At 38.3% G+C, this 23,228-nt stretch overlaps 1 protein-coding gene across 1 annotated transcript in view; it reads right to left on the minus strand.

The window, feature by feature from the left end:
* csmd2 (CUB and Sushi multiple domains 2) overlaps positions 1–23,228 on the minus strand; it is a 375,721-nt gene that overhangs the window by 138,375 nt on the left and 214,118 nt on the right. Inside the window, exons 13-24 of the mRNA XM_038286837.1 lie at positions 22,309–22,491; positions 19,067–19,257; positions 18,711–18,846; positions 16,113–16,307; positions 11,437–11,575; positions 6,819–7,006; positions 5,925–6,113; positions 5,349–5,465; positions 4,633–4,848; positions 1,826–2,014; positions 519–688; positions 235–391 (exon numbers count right to left, since the gene is read on the minus strand). Coding sequence (XP_038142765.1) covers positions 235–391; positions 519–688; positions 1,826–2,014; positions 4,633–4,848; positions 5,349–5,465; positions 5,925–6,113; positions 6,819–7,006; positions 11,437–11,575; positions 16,113–16,307; positions 18,711–18,846; positions 19,067–19,257; positions 22,309–22,491 — 2,070 coding nt within the window. The remainder of the gene's footprint in view (positions 1–234; positions 392–518; positions 689–1,825; positions 2,015–4,632; positions 4,849–5,348; positions 5,466–5,924; positions 6,114–6,818; positions 7,007–11,436; positions 11,576–16,112; positions 16,308–18,710; positions 18,847–19,066; positions 19,258–22,308; positions 22,492–23,228) is intronic.

A 23,228-nucleotide genomic window follows, 5' to 3' on the forward strand; every position in this document is an offset into this window, starting at 1 on the left:
AAGCAAAGGGATATTTTAGGTCCATCATGCTGCTTTACTATGTATTCACAGTGCAGCGTTGATTTTTAACTCTGGTAGTCGAAACATGAAAATTTGTGAAACATTTCAAGTGTTACTTTTACTTTTTAAGGGCATGAAGGCAAAAAAAGAAATAAAAAGGGAATAAAAATCTAATGTTGGCAATTCTAGAGGTTAAGAAGCTCTTTATTTGTTTTAAAGCGGGTTGTTTCTTACTGGTGAAGTGCAGTTCAAATCCTTTACTGGTGTTCTCAGCATTGCTGAGGAACTCCAGCCACATGGAGCTGGAGGTGGAGTTCAAGGTTACATCTAGCAACTCGTTTTCTGTAAACACTCCCAGGAGACGAGCCTTATTACTGCTGCCGTCAAAGACCTGGAGGATAGGAAGAAGGGAAGAAAGTAGTTCATGAGTGGGAGGCAGCATCAGGTGTGCACACTCAGATATGCAAACAAGGCTGAGCATGGAGTAGTGGAAGATGCTACTCCCACCACCCCCTCACTTTGAGAACGTCATCATCCTCCAGCCGAAAGTCCCGTGCTCTTAGCTGGATGCCTTTGCCAGGCTGTGTCTGGATAGAGTAGATACATTCGTGGTTGTTGCCGTAGTAACCAGGGTAGTTGGGTGAGAGAAGCACCCCTTGCATGCCGGTCACGGATGAGCCGCATTCAGCTAGAAAAAAAGGAGAGGGAGCAGAGATCCAGGCAGAGACAGAAGGGAACAGAGGACATGTCAATCGCTATATGCTTGAAACTCACGAGGTATTCATTGCCGTTGTCATGCACAGGGCAATGGGCGAGTTCATATGGAGAAAAATATGGTGACTACCTATACCTGAATGTCCAGCAAGACATCATCATAATCGCGCTGAAATCTGAATATGATTAACTGTAATTTCAGCTCTATCTGAAAATTGCTATTCATGCTTCACATCAGGTCCAGAGTCAAAAAAGGACAACATTTTCTACAGCAAAATTGCTGCAGGATTTTAAAATGCCCACTAATGTACCCTGGCTTTTAACTCAGGGGAATGCAGCTAGGTATAATAAGGTAAGTGGATTAGACTGTATTGATGGAGAAGTGGGAAGTTTCTAAAATAGGGCAGACAGCGACAGAGGTATGAAAATGCCTGAATGTCTCCTCACTGTCAGCTTTCAAAGGCTCGGATTCAACTAGGGGCAAAGAAAGCAAGAACCCCAAAACAAGCAATTTGATGCTACAGACGGATTAACAGCAGCAGAAAAGGAAGCTATAATCATAAGTATTTTTTTTTCTTTTTTTTTTTGCAAGGTAGCTAAACTTAATTAATATGTAAAGCATTTTAGCAGAGCTTCAGTAAAACGATGACCACGAGGAGGTCAATGACATCTCTGATGTGTGATTTACCACTAATTATGGCCACTGGGATCAAATTCATTTTCATATTAACAGATAAATGTAGCAGTAAATGTTTGTTGTGTCATAAAACAAATAAACTGACCTATATCTTGACCTGTCATTTCCCTTTGCATTAAAAAACAAGTCACATCAATAATTAACACATTTCAGCTTTTTGAAGCCATCCTCATTAAAACTTCTGCCCTATATAATTTGGACAGAGTCACACAAACTGTGTCTGGGAAGCCATCCAACAAAGAGACAAAACCTGTGTGAAAAGAGCTGCTAATGAGGAGAACACTCAAATAAAATGTCTCCTTTTCTGGTATAATTGTAGTTTACTAAATTTTCTCATTTGTAGGACTTTGTGAATGGACTAGCTAGGACTGGGAGTGTGGTGAAATAAAAAAAGGAAAGCAGTTGACCACCTACCAACACACCTTGGCAGAGGGGAGCTCCACACTCGCCTTCTGCCCCCTAAGCAGACCACCCTCGCAGGACCCTCTAGTCGATAACCAGGGAAACAGGAAAAGATGAGGGCATCCCCAACCCCATACTGGAGACCTTTTCTGGTGCTGTATGGCGGGATTCCAGGATCCTCACAGGGCTCCAAATCATACTCTGGGAAATATAAACAAATATAAGGTCAGTACGATTTATTGCAGGGCCATGAAGGAATCATGTTTTATTCAGATTCTTTCAAAGGATTTTGCATTGTGTAAAGCTGCAGCAAATAATTCGAGACCCATTTTTAAATAAGAGGAGAGCAAACCAGGGGTGTGTCCAAATGTCCACCCTAATTACTAAGTAGAGCAATTTATAGTGGTTATTCCATTTTAGTCCAAAGGTCTAGTGGATGAAAAAGTAGTTGACTTGAAATTTCACACAATGCTACTTGAAAAGTAGTGATCGTCTCTTGTCACTAAACGAGCAGATATATCCTAGGATGCTTCGCAAAAACTCTCTCCGCAAAGCATTATGGGATTAGTGGTCACGGCTGCCCACTGTTGGGTAGCGACAGCGGTAGGGTTGGGAATTGAAAAGATTTTCATGATTCCGATTCCCTTTTCGATTCTATGAAACGATTCGATTCTTTGTCGATTATTTTTTCGATTCCAATTTGGGGGAAAAAGGAGAACAAACAGTTTGATTATCAGAATCAACTTTGTTTACTTAACTATTGCACAATCTTACAAACTCAACAAGATCAAGATGTCCACAGGAAATGTGAAACTGGAGTAACATTTGTGTTTAAATGAAAAATGAATACAAGAACAAACTTAATAACCAACAATGTCTAATAACAAATGATGGGATAATAACCTATTTTAAATAACAAAAAATACTAATTATAAAACAGTAGTAGGGAAAATTAACACTTCTTTTGCAGAAAGATGAGCATATCTGCTTTTCTGGAAGGATACGGGATCTTTCAAGGCTTATGGTGTCTCCAGCCGTGGAGAACACCCTCTCAGATGGGGTGGAGGAAGCCTGCACACTGAGGTAGTTTTCAGCCAGTCCAGATAGCAAGGGCAGCGTATCTTGCTTGTTCCACCACCACAGTGTGGCGCTATCCCTGCAGGGGATGGAGGGCAAGCTTTTCCTGATCTACCCTCTGGGCTAAGAAAAGACGGGGCTTTGATTCACAAAGTGACCTCAGCTCGTGGTCTTCCTCTTCGAATAGTTCTTCCAACTTGCGTAACTTGCGTAAAAAACGTGACGTAAGTCGTGCTCCCCAGAGCCGGCGCTCTAGGCTCTGGTGCTGCGGGAAACGAATAAAGAATCGTTCAGAGAGCTGCCAAACGATGCCATGGAATCGGAATATACGGAACCGGTTCTTAACAGGAACCGGTTTTCGATTCCCATCCCTAGACAGCGGCGACTAATAATAAAGATGGAGCAGACACCATGTGGTGGAGTTATGTGGCCAACGGGGAGCGAAAAGTAGTGATCCGAATGGTAAGTTAACTGAGCTTGCTATCAAGTCCACTATATAGTAGCTGCTCTATATAGTGCTTGAGGGATTTAGGGGTTGGGGTGGATGTTCAGACACAGCCCAGATCTTATGATTAAAGAAAATCTTTAAATATTAATTTGAGCCAAAGTCTTCTTCAAGTCAAATGGTTTAAAATCTCATAAAACATTTCCTGCTGAACCACAGCATCATTTGCTGCAAAAAAAGAAAAAAAGAAAAAGAAATTTAGGTTAACAGATATAGTGAGCCCAATCCTACATTAGCTCTACTTTTGTCAACGATAAAATGAAAAACTAAGAAATAAACCCTTTTGCTTGGCAGATGGACAGACCTTGTGTAAGCTGAAGTGTTACGACTTCAGAGTGCATCTAATTTACAGCACTGGAAAATCATGACACTCTTTAGGATGTTGAAGTATTCTTTATGATCATTGACACTGTCTCCCTTTACTTTGGCAGCTAGAAAATGTAATTGTCACTTTAATACTAGCGATGCATCGCTTCAGTTTTTTTTCTGTTTCAATCTGATACTGATCCTTGTGCAGAGCGTATCGGCTGACATCCATTCACATTCAACTGGTGAAAGAATGAACCATACATCTTATGTGAGAGAAGGTTTTAGCCTTGACGTAAACATTGTTAAAGAACTTTAACAAATTTACACAGATATAAATGTACTTTGCATTATTACATAAAAAAATAAGCAGCAGAATAAATAAATAAATAACAGTTCCAAGTGAAATGTATTTGATTGGATCTCCGGTATCAATTCCAAATATCCCATTCAGCTAATTAGTCAATATCTGAGCCTGGTATTGCATCTTTATTTAACACCTCAAAATATAAATCTGTCAAGAATGTTTCTCTTCTGTAACATTTCCTATATCTAATGGAAAATTAAAAGGTTTAATTATTGGGCTTTCTGTGATTCTATCAATCCAAACTGGAGGAGAAAACATAGACTTTGTTTTCTTAATAACAAATTGGATATTTTGAAAGCCTGTAAGTAAAATCCACACTTCGTTAGCTGGCTGACCTCAATGAATTTGGTAAGTGACTACTTTGAGATTCTGCAAAGGACCTCAGCAACAGCTAGATTTTCTGTGTTTTCCCAGGTTAAGCTGTTGAATGTTAATTCAGTTCTCTTGTTATGGAGCAATATTTTAGTTCAGGTTCCTCAGTTTACCTTCCAATTTGACTCTGCAAAATTTGCATGGCTAAACACAGTCTCCCAGTTTCTTCTGCAATTGCAGGTAAAAACTCACCTGAGAATGTGATGTTAAATCCCTCATAAGAAACAGAAAAGTCAGAGAGAAAGCGGATCTGTGCTGTGTAGTTCCCAAACAGGCCCGCGCTTAAAGGAGGAGGCAAAGTGGAGCCAGTCAGTCTCCAGAGGGGCTGAGAGAAACTGCCATTCTCCGTCACCAACAAATGGTCATGAGGACTCTCAAGGTGGAAGGTGTGGAAGGTGAACTGTACACCTGAATTAAAAGACAAAAAAAACATTGCATAAACATTTATTATTTTCCTATGGGTTAAATACAAATCTAGTCTTTTTTTTATTCTAGGTAATGTAAAAATTATATCACATTTTTTAAATAATGTATTATTCCATTAGTGTAATAATTTGACATTTACTGTGGTGAGTATAATGAACAATATGCTAAGCTTTTCAAAATGTTTTTTGGATAAGAAGCTACTCTCCTGTATCTTCTTTGCTAATTATTTATCAGACACTCTCTGAGAGATGGAGCATCTGCAAATGAGGCTGTGTCAAATTGATGTGAGAGCTCGGTCAAAGGGGACATGACTGGAGAGTCATCTCATGGCGGCGCAGCCTCAGGCCAGCCTCTCAGCAATCTACTATGACAAAGACAGCTAGTCCGGCAAAATAAAAAGGCCACTCAGTAGGGGGAAATGACATTGTAACGGGACTTGAATTTGACTGCGGCATGTTTTGACACGGGTTTCCTGTGCTAACCTTTTCCGTGGGAGGTCTCGATTGTCCATGTGCAGTTTAAGTTGTGTGGGTAGAAATCAGGAAAGCCAGGAGAAAGGATGGTTCCAGTGTTGCCCTGGATATAGCCGCCACACAGTGCTGACAACAGAGAGAAGTAGAAGCAGAAGGGAAAACAAGAAGATGAGAAAAGAACTCAAGTTTTCTGAAAAAAATAACGATTAAGCAGACTAATCTTTCGGGTAAAAGTTAAACAGAAGATTTTAGCATTAACATCAGTAGTAGAGAATATTGACATCAATACATTCTTTATATACAAAGTTTCTTATTGATAAGAAGAACATTAAGGGTTATTATAGAAATACAAAACATTTCTAAACAAATATGTAAAACTAGTAACCTTTAAGGAGCTCTTTTTTTAAATATTTTCTAACGACTTGCTAATATATATTAATATGATAAAGAAAATGCTGAAATTATGTATTCATTCATAAAAAGCACACAAGGTATTCTTCTTTAATCCCATTTACGAGTGGGAGAGAAAAAAAAAGAAGAAATTCCAGCTAATAATTGTTTCTAGGTCAATATTATGGAACGTACCATCACAGCTAGGCAGGGGGCGACTCCACTGGAAATTGGGTTCACACTCTAAAGGCTGAGCATCACTTAGTGTGTAGCCGGCGTCGCAGCTAAATGTCACCAACGCGCCCACATAGAAGTCATTGCCATGTCGTTGGCCGTTCACAGGTATGCCAGGATCCACACAGTGGTCCGACTGCAGCTGCAAAGCTGGAATAAAAGGCCACAGGAAAATAAAATATGATAAATAAACAATCCAAATGAAAACAGCTGGGAAAAAAAAATCCTTGCCTTATGATGCCCAAATCCCCTTTTTTAAAACCTTTATAAATAATTCAAATAAATATATATAGCCCTTAATATCCATTAACCAACAAGAACTCTTAAGCCATGCCCCCCCCCCGGTTTTCATATCCTGTGGTATTCCAAGGCTTAAAGTAATTATTTGAAGCTGGACAGAGATTTTCCCGTAGAGAAAGCTTTAAATGTTACCAGTGGTGCCATTAATATAGAGACACGAGTAAGATTGCAGAGAGAACTAAATTACATGATTAGAAAAGGCTGGTTTAAGAGTAAAAAGTTTAATAGTACGCATAGGAGACACTTTAGTTTGATTTTTGTCTGTGTGTGTGTCTGTGTTAATGTAGGCATAATTCACAGAATTGTCTTAAGCCATTTCCATCTAAATTATAGTTGTTTTGTTAAGAAGGGTTTTTAGGTAAAAATGAGACCAGAGAATCATTATTATAGCCAAAAATAAGTAGCGGAAAGAATAAAAGGAACTGCCTTCAAATTGGGCTTCTGCAAAGGATTAATTCACATAGACAGTGATGATAAAATGGTGAAAAACTAACATCCTTGTTTTTTTCTGAATGTGTATTGGACTTTATTGTATTGAACTGGATTGACCCTTACTCTCATAACGTATACGGAAGCCGATGTCAGAGTGGCTCTTGTCGGTGGTAAAGAGGAGGAACAGGTAATTTGAGGTGCTGATGAGAAATTGGGGAACCTGGGTGCCCTGGTAACTTCCAATCAGAGGTGAGGAAGGAAATCGTCCATCCCGCACCTCAAGAACATCATAGTTGACCTCAGTACGAAATCTGAAAAAAAAGACGACAAGTATTAAACAGAGTATAAAACCAAACCAACAAAAACATTGAAAAAGAATTTATTGAGCTTTGAAAAAGGAATATTTAAGAAGGAAAAAAACTAAAAAGAAAAAAAAAAAAAAAAGCAAGATCTACCTAAATCCAGCTTTGGAAGAAAGTTTAAAGTTGTTCAGTTCAGTTCAGTAGCTTTTATTTGTCCCAGTATGGGCAATTTTGTGCAAAGTTGCAGGCCTACAGTGTCATACACTGAGTAAAGCAGTGTAAGCAGATTGGTAAAAGGTTAGATTTTTTTTTCTGGTATGAAAACTCTATAGTTAAACCGTATTTATATGTGAAAAACCTATTTAATAGGATAAAAAACATATTGTTTTATGAAATATACAAACATTGATCCTGTACGGTGCTTGGTTAGATTTTTTTAAACCCACTTTGTAAATTTTCATAAACATAGAAGTTAAATCAGTGGCCTTATATTCATTCTGAAATTTTAATCAAACCCCTGTCTTACTGTATGACTTAGACATACTTAATTATATACAACATGAAATTTCGATGCATACAGCTTTTCAACAGTGAATAAACAGCTTACAACGGTGAAATGAACATTTCCAGTTATAAAGTGATCAGAATGTAGACAGTGTAGGAAAAAATAAACCTGTTTAAAGTCATGTTGCAAAAGGCATTGATATGTAAAGGTTCAGTGCAGTGCAAAATAAATAATTATGGTGCAAAATGCTGCAGAACATTGAGTTGTGTTCTATTTAAAGGGATTATGAAAAAAACAGCCACGTTGGCAGTACAATATGATGTGTACAAGTGTGATGCAAAGTCATGATTAGTGTCATGATAAAAGTATCAACACTTAAATAGTCTGATGGCAGCGGGGGAAAAGCTGTTGCAGAACCTGCAGGGCTGCAGCGAATGCTGCGAAGCCTCTTCCCAGAGGGCAGCAGGGAAAGCAGTCCATGGTGGGGCTGTGAGGGGTCACTGATGATGTTATCGTAACTAGTAAATAAAGCTGAGGATAATATGAAATGTCTTATTCAGAAAAGATAACACATATTTTTTCCCAGAATGAAACTAGCCTTTGACCTACAGTAGTCTGAATAAAACATACATGTCATTCCGACTTAAACACACAGTTCCGGATTTAGTGGAGCTATATTTTGTATAGTAACACAGATAAAAGCCTATCTGTGGTATACTTTAGAACTGGGTATTTTCTTTTTAGAAAAATAACCAAGCAAAGGAAAAGAAAATAACGACATTTTGTTCAAAGCACTTAGAGAGGATCTTAACATTTTATCTTTCTTTTCAACTCTATTTTATTGCATCTGAAAAGTGGAACTGTGGCATGTGTGTGGTGTGGTGTTTGTTGTGTGTATATGTAGAGTCTGAGGGCGGATGTAGGCGGGTGGGGGGGGGTTTGCATTTCAGGCTTTGTTGCCGCAGCCACTTCATCTTCAAAGCCATGAATAAATAGCCTGGTTGTAGAACCATGTCATCTGAATGAAACGGTTTGTGATATTTTATTGATGTGACATAAAAATTAAAGAGCACCAAACATTTATAGAAGATTTGTTATGAATGGGTTCCTATCGCTGCAGGAGCATGGATGAGATGGCTGTGAAAGGATGAGTTTCACTTAAAACATTTAATCAGTCTTTAATCCTTCATCTGTCTGTCTTTCTTTTCTTTGACATCGGAACGACGTGTTTCCTCTTGATCCAACAAATCAGTTTATTTTCTCTTCAAAAATTCAAGTGGCTGTGTTCTCTTTAAATGAATGGCCACAGTAAAAGGGAATCTGTAATGATTTCTACAGCATGATAGACATGCCAACCCAAAGCTCATCATTCAGTCATGTGGAAGATTCCTGATTCAAACAAATTAAATGCAAAACGCTGGTCATTAATGAGTAGTCAGGTTATTAAAACTGAACATGAATGTCATGTAAGTAAAGTTAAACATGATTCACATAACTGGAAATGAAAACATGCAAAAAGCTGAATCATCAATGAGTTTATCACAAAGGTGCAGTAAATGGATAAAAGAGGAAAAAAGAGGAAAACATCAATGGTTGGACGTTCCTGTATACTCAACCTAAAATGTGTTTTTAATTGACAACCTTTCGTTGTCATTAAGAAATGAATGTTTGAGCTACATTGTTGGGATCTGGAGATCTGCAACCTTTCTCCAGCAGAGGGCGTCCCTGGGTCTCCTGAGCTGAAGCCACCAGCACACCTGCGGCTGATCATCTCATCAGGAGACCAGCTTTATAAGAAGCGGCCAAACTTCCCTTCAGTGCCAGAGTGTTAAACAGTTATGGTTAGCAAGCCTGAGCCAAACCTGTTGCCTGAATCTCTGACTGCTTTGAAAGCCAACCTGATTCTAACCTGCCTTTGTCCTCTCTACCTTCCTAGGAAGACCTTATTGACTCAGGAGCTCACATTCAAAGACCTGCCTGCCTGCTCTGTGAAGCCAAACCTGAAGATCAACAGTCTTTATCTGCAAGCTAGTTCTCAGGAGAGAACTAGGAGATCAACTCAAGGTCTGAACCTCTCAAGTCTGAAGTCAAGCCCTGCCGCTGCATAACCCTCTGCTGAACCCTCAGTCTCTGGACCCTTCTGGTTCCCTCTCTCCAACGCTCAGTCTGAACTACCATCAGGTACAGATCAGTTACAAGTTCTGTCAAGACTCCTCTGCTACTTGGCTAATCAAACTGTCCCTCTCTGCAGAGAGCCCTGTGATTCCATCCCGGACCTGTTCCAGTATCAGTGCAAATAACTTTATTGTGTGAATCTCTCAATAAACAGTTGTTAACTTTTACTCTGTCTCCGTGGTGTTCTGCATTTGGGTTGAGCTCCTTAGACCCCACATGACAGAACACTCTGGCCTAAAACAAAACCCAGCAGATCACCTCCGGAGGATGATTGAGGAACAAGCAACTCAAATCCAAGGACACGAACTAACCCTCCGTGAGTTAAACACACGTTTTGAACATCACAATCAAACTTTTCAGGAATTTGCAGGCTATGTGAGAAATGCTAACGCTGCGCCTGCTCAACTTCCGGTTCCGGAGCCAAGTCCGCCTCAAAGGTCAGAGCCTGTCTCGTCACTTCCGGAATTCCGTCCGTCACTTCCAGAGAAATTCTCAGGTATTCCAAACAAATGTAAAGGATTTTTGTTCCAGTGCAGATTAATTTTTGAACACTCACCTTCCAGTTTTTCTAACGATAAGAGAAAGATTGCCTTTATTCTTTCTCAACTTACCGGAAGAGCTCTTGAATGGGCAGAGGCTAGGTTTGCCTTAGAATCCCGTTTTCAGTGCACGTTTGAGCAATTTTTAAATGAGTTTTCACAAGTCTTTAACCAAGATTCGGATCAATCCATTGACTCTCGAGCTCTACTCAGTCTAAGACAAGGAAATCAGACTGTGGCAGATTTTTCTATTAACTTCCGGGTCAAAGCCGCAGCTTCTGGATGGAATGAATGCGCGCTTAAGAGCGCCTATTTTATGGCTTTAAATGAAGATATCAAGGACGAACTTGCCACACTCGATGAACCAACTAGTCTGGAAGATTTAATCAGGCTAACTATTCGTCTGGACAATAGACTTCAAGCCAGAACCAGGTCAAGGCAAAGAAGGTGGTGTTCTGCATTTGGGTTAAGCTCCTTAGACCCAACATGACATACATGCTTTTTAGGAGAAATGTTAGAACATTGCAGAAACGTAAAAATCTGTAACAATGTTCTTACAACATTCACATATGAAGCAGACAAGTCTGGACAGAATTCCAAGGGGAAAAGCAAAATGGGTGCTTCCTAAGAATAAAAAAAAAAAAAAACAGTAACAATTTTAAATCAGAATACTGTAAATCATGAAGTATCAAAGACAGACAGATGATTTTTTTTGTTATTTTCCCCCAAAGTGGATGCGTTTTACTTTGTAACTACGACCTGGGATCTATCTCAGTCATAGCTATGCAAGCCTTCTTACAGAAAATAGTGTCAGGAGTGTTCATCGCGTTTTACTTTCAATAAGCGCCAAACGCCCCGACCTCGTCGGATTTTCTGTCAGATCACACACAAAATCAGATTTGGTGTGTTTATGGCTTAACATTGCTTTTTTGCAAAAAATCCCTCTTGTCACAAGTTAGAGATGCACACTTTCAGCTTAGCTATTTATGTTCGCTGAATTGTGTTCTTTCTGTGTGATTATGTATTAGCAGTAGATTTAAATATTTCGGTCCCCACGGTTGGTTTGTGTATTCATCAGTCACTTTAAAACTACTAAGAACAGCGAAAGAGAATAAACATAGAGATAAATGCAAAATAAGATGTTAGAAATGAGACATCCAGCAATGTTTAAAGCAGTTTTAACATCTAAGAACAAAACATTTGCTAACTATGTGGCTCACTTGTCGAAGATGATCTTGATGGGATAGCCTGGAGGAGCCTCAATGATCCATTCACAGTTGAGGGCCTCCTTGTATAGTTCTGGCCAGCCAGGAGAGAGAATGATCCCACTGGGAGCCTTCAGATCTCCTCCACATGGGGCTAACAGCAGGAAAGAAGAAATGAAGAGAGAAAAAAAAAAGACAGAGACTTAATTATGCATGTCTGTCCCAGGTGATATATGACAAGGTCTATTGATGATTTCTGGCTTTAGCTGGGGCTCCTCCCATTTCCTTTACTGCCACGCTATATTTAATGTAAACTGGTGATGGCACATTTCAAGGTTAACCAGGTCTCTTGCAAATATGCTTACCACTCCATATGCATCTGTCTTTAATAGCATGCATTATCTGTTTGTATTATGCATATCACGCTTTTACCACACTCTTGATTTAAATACATTGCAAAATGTATTACACAAAGGTGAAAGGTGTTATCTCTATCAGGTATGGAACAGATGACTTTGATGACTTGCACAAAAACAACAACAAAACCCTTAAGAGCACAAGCCTCTTCTTATTTCTCATCTTTGTTAGCTCTCACTTTACCGGGCATCTCTATAACTGCATGACCTTAACTACACATTGCAAAAATGGTTCAATTATTTGTACAGTACCAGCTTCCTGCTCTCTCTCCAAAGTGGAATGATTTAATCAGTCGGCTCAACATACTGAAGGACATCTAAGAAACGCATTATGCTACAAATGCAGGCGTATGATAGATAGTCTCAAAGGAATATCAAGCATGCTGAGAAATATAGAGGAGGAGGGAATGACATGTTTTAATACTCAATTTTCTTTTTGCATATCCCAGATAGTGAATTTGATTAGCTCTCTAAGAATTTCTGTCATGTATGCAATTACATTGATTTGTTGCGGATGTCCAAAAAAACCTTGGCAAATGCTAAGGTTTATTCAAGCTTTGCCAGCTGTACTGGTCCTTTTCTGGTTTGCTGCAAACAGTTTATTGATTATAAACCCAGGGAGGGGTAATTTGAAAGATCAGCAATCTCTACATAAGCACAGCTTGTCTGCTGATTCAGAGACTTGGGGGGGGGGGAAAGCCTCTTGATAATCTTCGGTTACATCATCACATAAACTTAAATGTACAGGATTAACACTTTTAATCGTAGTATAAGGACCATTTATAGTAAAATACTGGGTTAGGGTTTTGTTTGAAAAATATTGTATTTAAATGTTACATAATAAGAAATCAATATATAGGAAAAAGATATCCCTTTATGTCCAAAAAAAGCTTAATATGATTCCTTCTGCTCATATAGAGAACAGACTTAAAAGTCCTTCTGTTAGTCTATTAATCACTGAATTATTTAGCACCTCAATACATAAGAGTTTTGTTGGCAGTGTACCACCCAGACCACTCAGGTCTTATAGTTCAAGCATTCTCTGTAGACCCAGAACTAGAACCAAACATGGAGAAGCAACATTTAGTTCTTATGCTCCACTTATCTGGAACAAACTCCCAGAAGACTGAAAAAGTGCTGAAAGTCTGAGTTTTTTTAAGTCAAAGTAAAAACCTCTCTGTTTAGAGCTGCCTTTGCAGTTAAAATTAAACTGTCAACCCTTTAAAACCAAGTGTATCATATTTGATACATGAGTTTTGGAAATGTCTGCATCATCAGTGTGATGTTTGTTGTTCTTGAACACTAATTTAAACATTTAGACAAATGTAGTGAACAGAAAACATATGCCATATGCCATGAGGCATTTCTGTATAACAGAAATGCCTCATGTATCAAAATTGATGGCATTAAATGATCTAATTTAACTTATACAAAATGTTTCAGTAGGTTCAAAGACATTGTAATTTTGAACAATTTTAATGTTCTGTCAATTATTTCATGGTTCAGGCTTCAAAGGGTTAAGTGAATAATTAATGGTGTAAGCTTATGATCCAACTGTTTTATTTGCTTTACTACCTGCTTTTATTCTGCTCTTATTTTTCTCCAATGTTTTGTTGCTGAGTTCAAATTCAGCGGCTGTGTCCTAGAATCGCCAGATTGGCTAATTACGTCACAGGTCTGTTTGGATCAGAAATCTCGTTATGCGGCCGACAAATGCAGTCTCTTCCTGCCTGCTTTGAAGGACTGGTCCGGTGTGTCCTACGTAGCCTAGGGTATCCTGTGATTCATTGCGAGTCCAAGCAAGCTGGCTGCTCTGTGCTCAAGGGAAAAAGGTAAAAGGCACTGAACAGTGCTGAATATTGGAAGTGAAGTTTATTATAATACAAGTATGTAAATAGCTCTGTCTGAACTGAATGAAAATAGTAGTTTTAAATAGTTATTGAGTCAGATATGTGGCGGATAATGTTTGTTTTATTGAATAATTTTCTGTCCTTGTGCAAATGGGTTTGGGTTGACATTTAAGCTCAGATTCCAATATGTCTGCAGTGTGGAGACTATAAATATGATATGACAACAGTTCTGCAGCTGAAGCTCTTTAATAATGTTATTAGCACCCAGGACAGCAGTGAGAAGTTCAATGTCAATTATTTGCCTGCTTTGTGTGTCAACTGTCAGGGTTGCTAGGTGACAGAGCATATACAGTTGTGGTCAAAAGTGTACATACACTTGTAAAAAATCATAATGTTATGGCTGTCTTGAGTCTTCAATAAGTTCTACAACTCTTATTTTTCTGTGATAGAGTGATCGGAACACATACATGTTTGTCACAAAAAACAGTCATAAAATTTGGTTCTTTCATAAATTTATTATGGGTCTGCTGAAAATGTCACCAAATCTGCTGAGTCAAAAATATACATACAGCAACAAAATTTGTCAACTTTGGTGATGTAGCGAGTTGTGTCAATCAAATTAGCTTCATGTCATGGCCTCTTCACTTCTTCTAAGTGATTCTGATTGACTACAGCTGTTGACTTCTCATGAGCCCATTTAAATAGGGCTCATTTGACCCAGTGATTAGACTCAGCTACAAAAGCTACAATGGGAAAGTCAAAGGAACTCAGTGTGGATCTGAAAAAGCGAATTATTGACTTGAACAAGTCAGGGAAGTCACTTGGAGCCATTTCAAAGCAGCTACAGGTCCCAAGAGCAACTGTGCAGACAATTATACGCAAGTATAAAGTGCATGGAACAGTTGTGTCACTGCCACGATCAGGAAGAAAACGCAAGCTATCACATGCTGCCGAGAGGAGATTGGTCAGGATGGTTAAGAGTCAACCAAGAATCACCAAGAAGCAGGTCTGCAAGGATTTGGAAGCTGATGGAACACAGGTGTCAGTCTCCACAGTCAAGCGTGTTTTACATCGGCATGGACTGAGAGGCTGCCGTGCAAGAAAGAAGCCCTTGCTCCAGAAAAGGCACCTTAAGACTCGGCTGAAGTTTGCTGCTGATCACATGGACAAAGATAAAACCTTCTGGAGGAAAGTTCTCTGGTCAGACGAAACAAAAATTGAGCTGTTTGGCCACAACACCCAGCAATATGTTTGGAGGAGAAAAGGTGAGGCCTTTAATCCCAGGAACACCATGCCTACTGTCAAGCATGGTGGTGGTAGTATTATGCTCTGGGGATGTTTTGCTGCCAGTGGAACTGGTTCTTTGCAGAAAGTAAATGAGATAATGAAGAAGGAGGATTACCTCCAAATTCTGCAGGAAAACTTAAAACCATCAGCCCGAAGGTTGGGTCTTGGGCGCAGTTGGGTGTTCCAACAAGACAATGACCCAAAACACACATAAAAAGTGGTAAAGGAATGGCTAAACCAGGCTAGAATTAATGTTTTAGAATGGCCTTCCCAAAGTCCTGACTTAAACCCCATTGAGAACATGTGGACAGTGCTAAAGAAACAGGTTCATGCAAGAAAACCATCACATTTAGCTGAACTGCACCAATTCTGTCAAGAAGAGTGGTCAAACATTCGACCTGAAGCTTGCCAGGACCTTGTGGATGGCTACCAAAAGCGCCTAGTTGCCGTGAAAATGGCCAAGGGACATGTAACCAAATACTAATGTTGCTGTATGTATATTTTTGACCCAGCAGATTTGGTGACATTTTCAGCAGACCCATAATAAATTTATGAAAGAACCAAATTTTATGACTGTTTTTTGTGACAAACATGTATGTGTTCCGATCACTCTATCACAGAAAAATAAGAGTTGTAGAACTTATTGAAGACTCAAGACAGCCATAACATTATGATTTTTTACAAGTGTATGTACACTTTTGACCACAACTGTATGCGGTGAAAGATGGAGTAGGCTAGACATGTTTGAATTGACATGTACACTCACCCTCACCCTTTTTGGGTTTTAGTATCGCTAAGTTCAATAAATCTGGATAAAACACATTTTTTGTGAATGGACCGTGAAGAACGGAAGTTAAAAGGTTTGTATTCCAAAATTTATGACATAAATGCATCACGTCTGGCTTGGATTGTCTGCTTTATCATTGATTCCCAAACTTTTCATAACAAAACGTGTAAGAGGTTTATATGAAAACAATGACATTTGCATGTGTGTTCTTGAATGTTGGCAGTTTCTTTGGCGTGATGCGCTGCTGGTGTTTGACATTGAAATGGCTTCTAGCATTCACTCGTCATCCAAAGCATTTCTCACACACTAAGCAAAAAGAATGTATTCTGAAGCTGGGATTCCCTCACTCACCTTCACAACGGGGAACAGCATTGTCCCATACAACGTTGCCATCCTTCAGAATGCAGGATATAGTCTGAGAGCCATGGGTCTTCACAAAGCCCTCTTCACAAAGGAATGAAATGGAACTGCCAAGCTGAAGGCTTTCACCAAAACGCTTTCCATTAACTGGCACCCCTGGATCTGGGCACTCGTTGTGGCGAAATGCTTTTGAAAAATTCAAACAAGGAGCTGGTTAATTTGTGGCACAAACAGAAGTATAAGAAGAGTTCTGCTGCCTTTTACATTTTTAATGCAGCATTTAGTGGAAAAAAATAAAACTTTTCTTTATCAAAAAAGGTTTAACAAATAATCACATGAATTCTGCACGATTTTATCCACATATATGCAAGTTTGGTGTCAGATTTCCACTTTTTTTTCTAATTAACTTAATTTGAAACACCAACAACTCATGGAAAAGGAGGCATAAAATTTGCACATAACAACAATGAGGCTGTGTACTTTAAAGACTGTGTTGTTTGCTTATTTTAGTTCAAAAGGGGGCATATAGAAAATCATTTATTGCAGCATTCTCCCAATACCTGCAATTTATTTTTGTGTTCAATATTAAATAACCTGCTGGCTAATAAAGGTGAAATTTAATGATAAAAACAGGCAGAACAAAGCATACCATAACCTTCTCTAGTTTATCTTTTTGATTTGATAAATTAAACATATTTGCCACAATTGAGATGATCAGTTTCTGTTCTAAGACCACAAAACAATGATGAAGGTTTCATTGCAAAGTCTATCCCCCCTTTCTTAATGAAGTATATAGAAGCATGACTACAAGTCTACCTAAGACTAGAGGGAATTTTATTTTACTTAAGTCCCAATGATTCACTGTCCTGCATTAACTCTAACCACACTGCCTTGCAGGTTATCTACTCCAGATGATATTAATAAAAATATCTGAGATAAGGAAAAAAAACATGAAAACGTGTTGCTCTAAAAGAAGACATATCACCGCTCAAAAAGGAATGTAAGCAAATATATTACTTGCCCCACTATCTCTCACTCAGTCTTTTTCACTCTTGTGTACACAGCATCCAGTGACACATGCAAGTGTTGATGAATCCATCTTTGCTATCCAATGGACCCAAACAGAGTGCCAACTACTCTTCATCAATCACTTATATCATATTTATTAGTGTACCAGAAATTGCCTCAGTGCAGGTTGGCATGTCCTTAATTCACAAGAATGATGGAAGCAGTGTACCCAGACCTATGACCTCTTAAAAACTGTCTTGCAGTTAGATGACACTATTCACAGGAACAGAATGTCGTTTTCAATTAACATCTCCTGATATTTTTCCATCATGCTACAATGACTTTACTTTGATGGCCATCTAAATCATGTATTACCAACCATTTGTTATCATCATCATGTCTTAACAAGAATACCTGGATTTGGTTAAATTGGAGCCAGAGTTCAAAAGCATTCTTCGGTCATTACTAATTTTTTTCACATTTTGTCATCATTCCAAATAAAAATCTATAAACTGTGGCATAGGGATTTAATTCAGCAGCAATAAGAGGGACACATTTTTCATGCCATGTATAGAGTAGCGTCATTGTCCTATTTCCACTTGTCTATTTTCATTCTGACAGCATATACGGTCAGAATGGCATACATTGCTCTAATACACATGCTCGCACATGCGCAACAGAGAATCGAATTTTAGCAGCAGTTTACCGACCAACAAAAACATTAAAAGGTTTATTTTAATTTCTAAAAAAGAAAATCAGCTTTGAATTAAACTTTTATTCGTTGGATGCAGAAGCTGCCAGACATGATTGAAGTTTCCGGGATGTTGAGAGAAGAAGCCTCTTTAGCTAAAACCATATTAGTCAATATCAATTTAAAATTAGTTACTTTAGTACTAAAAAACAATTGTGTGGGAATTTAAATTTGGTTAGATGTTCTTTTCATGTTTAAAATCATAAAAAACATTGGCTGTGGTTTATATCATGACTCAGAATTCATGTAGGTGATGAAGTGAAGTGTCTATAAGAAGTGTTTTGCATGAATCTTTGTATGTTTTATATTTCTTTGGGTGCGTGCAAATTTAGAAATCAGGATCTCTGCACAACAGTGCATCGACAGCAAAAATGATAATTCTCACAGTGTAGTACAACCATGAAATAGGTTTACCAGCAAGCACCCAGTGTTTGCTTTGTCAGGCTATAAAAATCATGTGGTATTTCCTCAAAAGGTGGCAGTTAAAATGGATGAGTGTGAGCACTGTCACAAAATGTCAGGTGAAAATATTATTCTTTATTTACATTTACATTTAATGTATTGTACAATGTTTGTGTGTTTCAACGTAGAAGCAGTTTATTTAGAGACAGGGAAAAGGGATATGAGGAATGATTTATGAGACAAATTACATCCAGAATTAGTCGCTGTTACCTTGTTTATTTAGCCTAAAAAAATCTTATTATGTTGTATTTTATTCTTTAATAGTTTTTTATTGTTATTAGCTACGTTCAGCACTTTATTTTCAGTTGTTAACTGTGTAAAAGTGCTCCACAAATAAACATATACATCCTTTTTTACAGGAATCTTACTTGTAAAAGTTATATTAAAGCCTCTGTCTGTGTATGTATGGTCTGTCAGGAATTCAAGTCGCGCCACGTGACCGCTTGTTGTTATGGGAGGAGGTAGGGCATCTCCAGAGAACGTGCCAAGGATAGGAGATTCAGCCTGAAAAAGGACAGAACATTTGCTGATGAGATGAAAGATTTTCAGTTTGTAGAGAAGAAAAAGATAAGAACATTTTGTTTCAAATATTCAGTCAGAGCAGTTGGCCTTGTAGTGATAGTACGGATAGATTTAAAGACAATGACAAATCTATAGATAACAAAAAGTGATGCCAAGAGCTATTAAAAGTAAGTGAGGCAAATAAAACATAATTGAGCAGAACCTTTCCACCATCCTTAATGGAGAGGAAGTCAAACTGTTTCTCCATGCTAAGGTCATTGAAGGCCAGGTTGATTCTGCTCTCAGGGTTGGTGATGATGAGCCAAACACAGTGCATGTTGTTTCCATATTCCTGGGGGTAGTTGGGGGAAAGTAGCACCCCAGATGGAGTGGTGAAGTTAAAGAAGCAGGAAACTAGAAATGGCATAAAGACACAAACAAAAGAAGCAGAAAGAAAGAGTCAAAACACAATAACCAAGGACACCAAAAATATTCGGCAAATTCCAATTACTTTCTCTGATGGGGAGACAATATAATTCGATTCACTAAAGTGAATTTGTGGAAATTCACTTGAAGATACTGACGACTGAACAATTTAGAGCAGAAAATCAATTTTAAACTCAGTGACAAACACCAAAAATGTATTTATTTATTTTTTTGTTTTGCATTGTAGCATAAGAAGAAAACAACAAAATAAATCAAATAAAACCAGAAAATGTTTGTCACAGTTGAATAAAATCACAGAAGACAAAAGGCCTGTACAAAAATGGCACCTTTTCAAATCAGAGGACTCTGAATCACTTTGACATACATTCAGTCATTCACTCATTTACAGGCTGATGGTGGCTGTAGCCACCACTGCCCTGGGGCACACTAGCAAACCTGGCCCCCTAACAAACAATGCTGCGCAATGTGGGTGACGTGTCTAGATCGATGACACACCAACTGGACCAGAGGGAGCTGTGATACGTTTGTATAAGGGTATTTTGCTGGTAAAGATTCTCAGTCATCCAGGTCACACCCACTCTAAAAAAGTTTAAAAAACAATCCACTGGACTTTGTTTGAAGTTTTAAAACGTTTCGCTTCCCATCCAGGAAGCTTTTTTTGTGTTCCAAGATTTCAGGACCAGAATGTTCAGATTTTGGACAAAGACAGGTGGTTTGAAAGCGGTGTGAAGGAAGCCATTTATGTTAAGAGAGAAAAACCAACCTTAAACAGAGGGGATGGACTACAATGCAGCGATAGAGTTGATTCCTTCCCGCTATCATCTCAATCCTCATTGCCATGCAGGGGACCAAAACATCTCGCCTTGTCAGCTAGGTCACCCTAATGACTCCCTTTTCAGCGGCATAGGCCAGTATTGAGTATTGGAGGCAAACAAAGACCTTAACGACTCCCCATTACTAAGGGGTGAACCTGTCCGTCCGGTTCAATTTGCATTTTTTCTAAACCATAACAAGGCTTTGTTCTGGTCCACTCTATAAAGCCTTGACCTCAACACTAATTCTGACATTTTGGACTCACATCTGGACATATTGAATGTTGCTTTTTGGCCCCAACCTGCCCTGTATCCCCCTGTCCACCCTGATTTAATGCGATAACATCATACTTGAACGGTGCATCGACTCCACTTTGACTTCTACTGTCCAATAGTCGACTTGGACAGATAATAACTCGTTTATACCCTAATTTGTATCCTCGCTGTAAAATTAAATCTATGATTATTACTATATCATCAAAGATTATCAACCCTTTATTAATAAGAGCACACCATAACTTGGTGTGATAAATAGTTAGAAAAGAGCTTTCGCAATTATGCCTCAGTGGTATCTACACCAGGTGGAGATAATAATGATTGTTGGACTTTTTTTATTTATTTATTTTTTTAGTTAATTAACCACCTAAGCTCAAAATGGACACACAGTGCCTTGTGAACGCAAGTATACCCCTCACAATTATTTTGCACTTTCAAAGCTACCAATCATGACATATTTCCCCACACATAGTTGTATCTATTATGTGGTGGGGGAAATATTGACCCCCTTGTTTAAATAGAAAACGCAAATGTTCTCAAAAGCTGGAAAGTTTTGTGTGCATTTGTATTTAGCACTCCCCTCTTTCTAATAGATTTATGTGACTAAATTCTGTGCCTGCAATCACTTTCAACAGTGACATTGTCATAAGTAAACAGCACCAAACCGCATGTTATCTGTTCCTCTATAAATACAGCCCTTGTTTAAAAGGCTTGTACAGTATTTGTTTGAGATTGTTAGCAAACCGGGAGCATAAATAGCCATCCAAGAACACGGCACCCAGCTCAGGGAATAAAACATGCAGGTGCTTAGAGCTATAAAGTTATAAAATAATATTTGAAGCTATGAACATTTCACAAAGGACTAGTGGACAACCTACATTACACATCCCTGTAAACACAAGCCCATCTGGTAAAACTTTATAGGGACCACATTAAACTGTGGGGAGGCTATTTTTTTTAGAAAGGAAAAGTGAGGTTACTCAGAGTGGTTGGGAGGACGGATTGAGCTAAATGCAGTACAGGGGAGTTACAGAAGAAAAGCTTTTAAACACTAAAAAAGGGGTGCAGGGTTTGCTTCCAGCAGGACAGCAACCCTAAACATAAAGCAACATTGGAACTGAAAGCATATTAATCTGTTGGAATGGTCCGAATGTCGAGAAAAATTCTGATTGAGTAACGGGTGCACTCTTTCTAATCTGACTAAGCTTCAGCCATCTCTCAAAAAAATAAAAAAAATAAAAGGTAACCTAAGTCCCTCAAAACGCAAAAGACTTTTCTCTGGAATTGTTGCTGTTATAACTGCAGTGAAAAGTGGTTATACAACAACTCTGACTCAGGGTGGGTAAATGAAAAAGCTTTTCAGAATTTAAATGTTTTTTTTTTGTTTTGTTTTTTAAGTCCTGTCCCTTTACTTTTATTTTGTACGATTTCTTCATACTGTAGATGCACCCACTTGCTTTGTGTCATAAATAATTTCACATCCTGAACTAAATGCTTTTATCCCATAAATACAAGTATTTGATGATTAGATTTTAACAAAATACTTTAAATTCTAAGCCCGATTAAATTTGTTTCAGCATCATTGTCTTAATTTTAGGGATAAATATCAGAGCTTTTGTCCATTTCATTAAACAACAGGGAACAATTGCTGCACAGTCAGCCATCTATATTCTTATTCCTACACCCCTAATTATTGAACTATCCTTTTTGTTTGTTGTGTATTGAGTTAATTAGCTAATAATAGTTTCTAAATCCCAAAATTTTCCCTATTGTTTCTAAATCCAAAGCCTCTGTGAGACAAACTGTGAGGATAATCGCATCCTTTATAATGCAGCTGTCCCTGTACTTAACTACACAAAATGTATTCACCCACAACAACATTTAGTAAATAGCATATAGGACTCATAGAGCTGACAAAAGAATAACTTACAAACACAGCTTGGTTTCTTAGCGGACCACTGGTTGTTCTTCTGACAGGTGATGTTCTTCTTTCCCACGAGCTCAAAGGCAGGCAGACACTCAAAGTACAGCCTGTCCCCATGACGAAAGCCAGTCCCTTCCCGCTTGCCATAGGCAGGGATTCCAGGATCTCCGCAACTGCCTTGGTCTATCTCTGTATTTTTGAAAAAAATAGTGTCAATCTTTGAAATAGATTTTGCTATTAAAATGAAAACAAATATTTATTCAAGGATAATTAAAACATCAAATGTGATGCTTCTTTTAGAGAAAATCTACTTAAAGGAGTTAAACAAATGTTTTGGTTATTTTAACAGTGTGCAAAGGCATCCTCTTTTATATAAAGAAAATTTCCAACACTAAATCTAAACATTTGTTTTGATGATACTGACATTACAGTAATTTGCGTCAAATAATTGTTTAAAGATCAAACTAAGTTATTTACTAAAATACCTTCAACTTGCCCAGCTTTACTGGAAAGGGAAATATTTCTACTCTGAAACGTTGCGCCTTGAAATAAAAATGTATACATGTATATATTAATGAAAACACTCTTAAATCATTGAAATGTTGTTCTCATTAAAATCCAATTTCCCTCTACATTCTTAGCTGATTGTGGGTGAAACATGTAACTGAGTGATGAATGTTCTCACCTCTATTGGGAAGTTGATGTGAGCACTTCTTGACCAAGACACAAAAACATCCAACCCTTTTTCAACAGACCTCTATGCAAATTGCATCATCAAAACAATGCATCAACCCTGTATTCACTCACTATTCCCTCTATTCTCCTGTAGTGGAGAACTGTGTAAAGAGGGTCCGCGTTTGCTAGTGATGCCTCAATAGGATGCTGAGGATTCCCATCAAAGCATCTTAACATGGAGGTAATAAGCA

This window comes from Cyprinodon tularosa, unplaced genomic scaffold (assembly GCF_016077235.1).
Source record: "Cyprinodon tularosa strain WSP-4 unplaced genomic scaffold, ASM1607723v1 ctg230, whole genome shotgun sequence".
Taxonomy (NCBI): domain Eukaryota; kingdom Metazoa; phylum Chordata; class Actinopteri; order Cyprinodontiformes; family Cyprinodontidae; genus Cyprinodon; species Cyprinodon tularosa.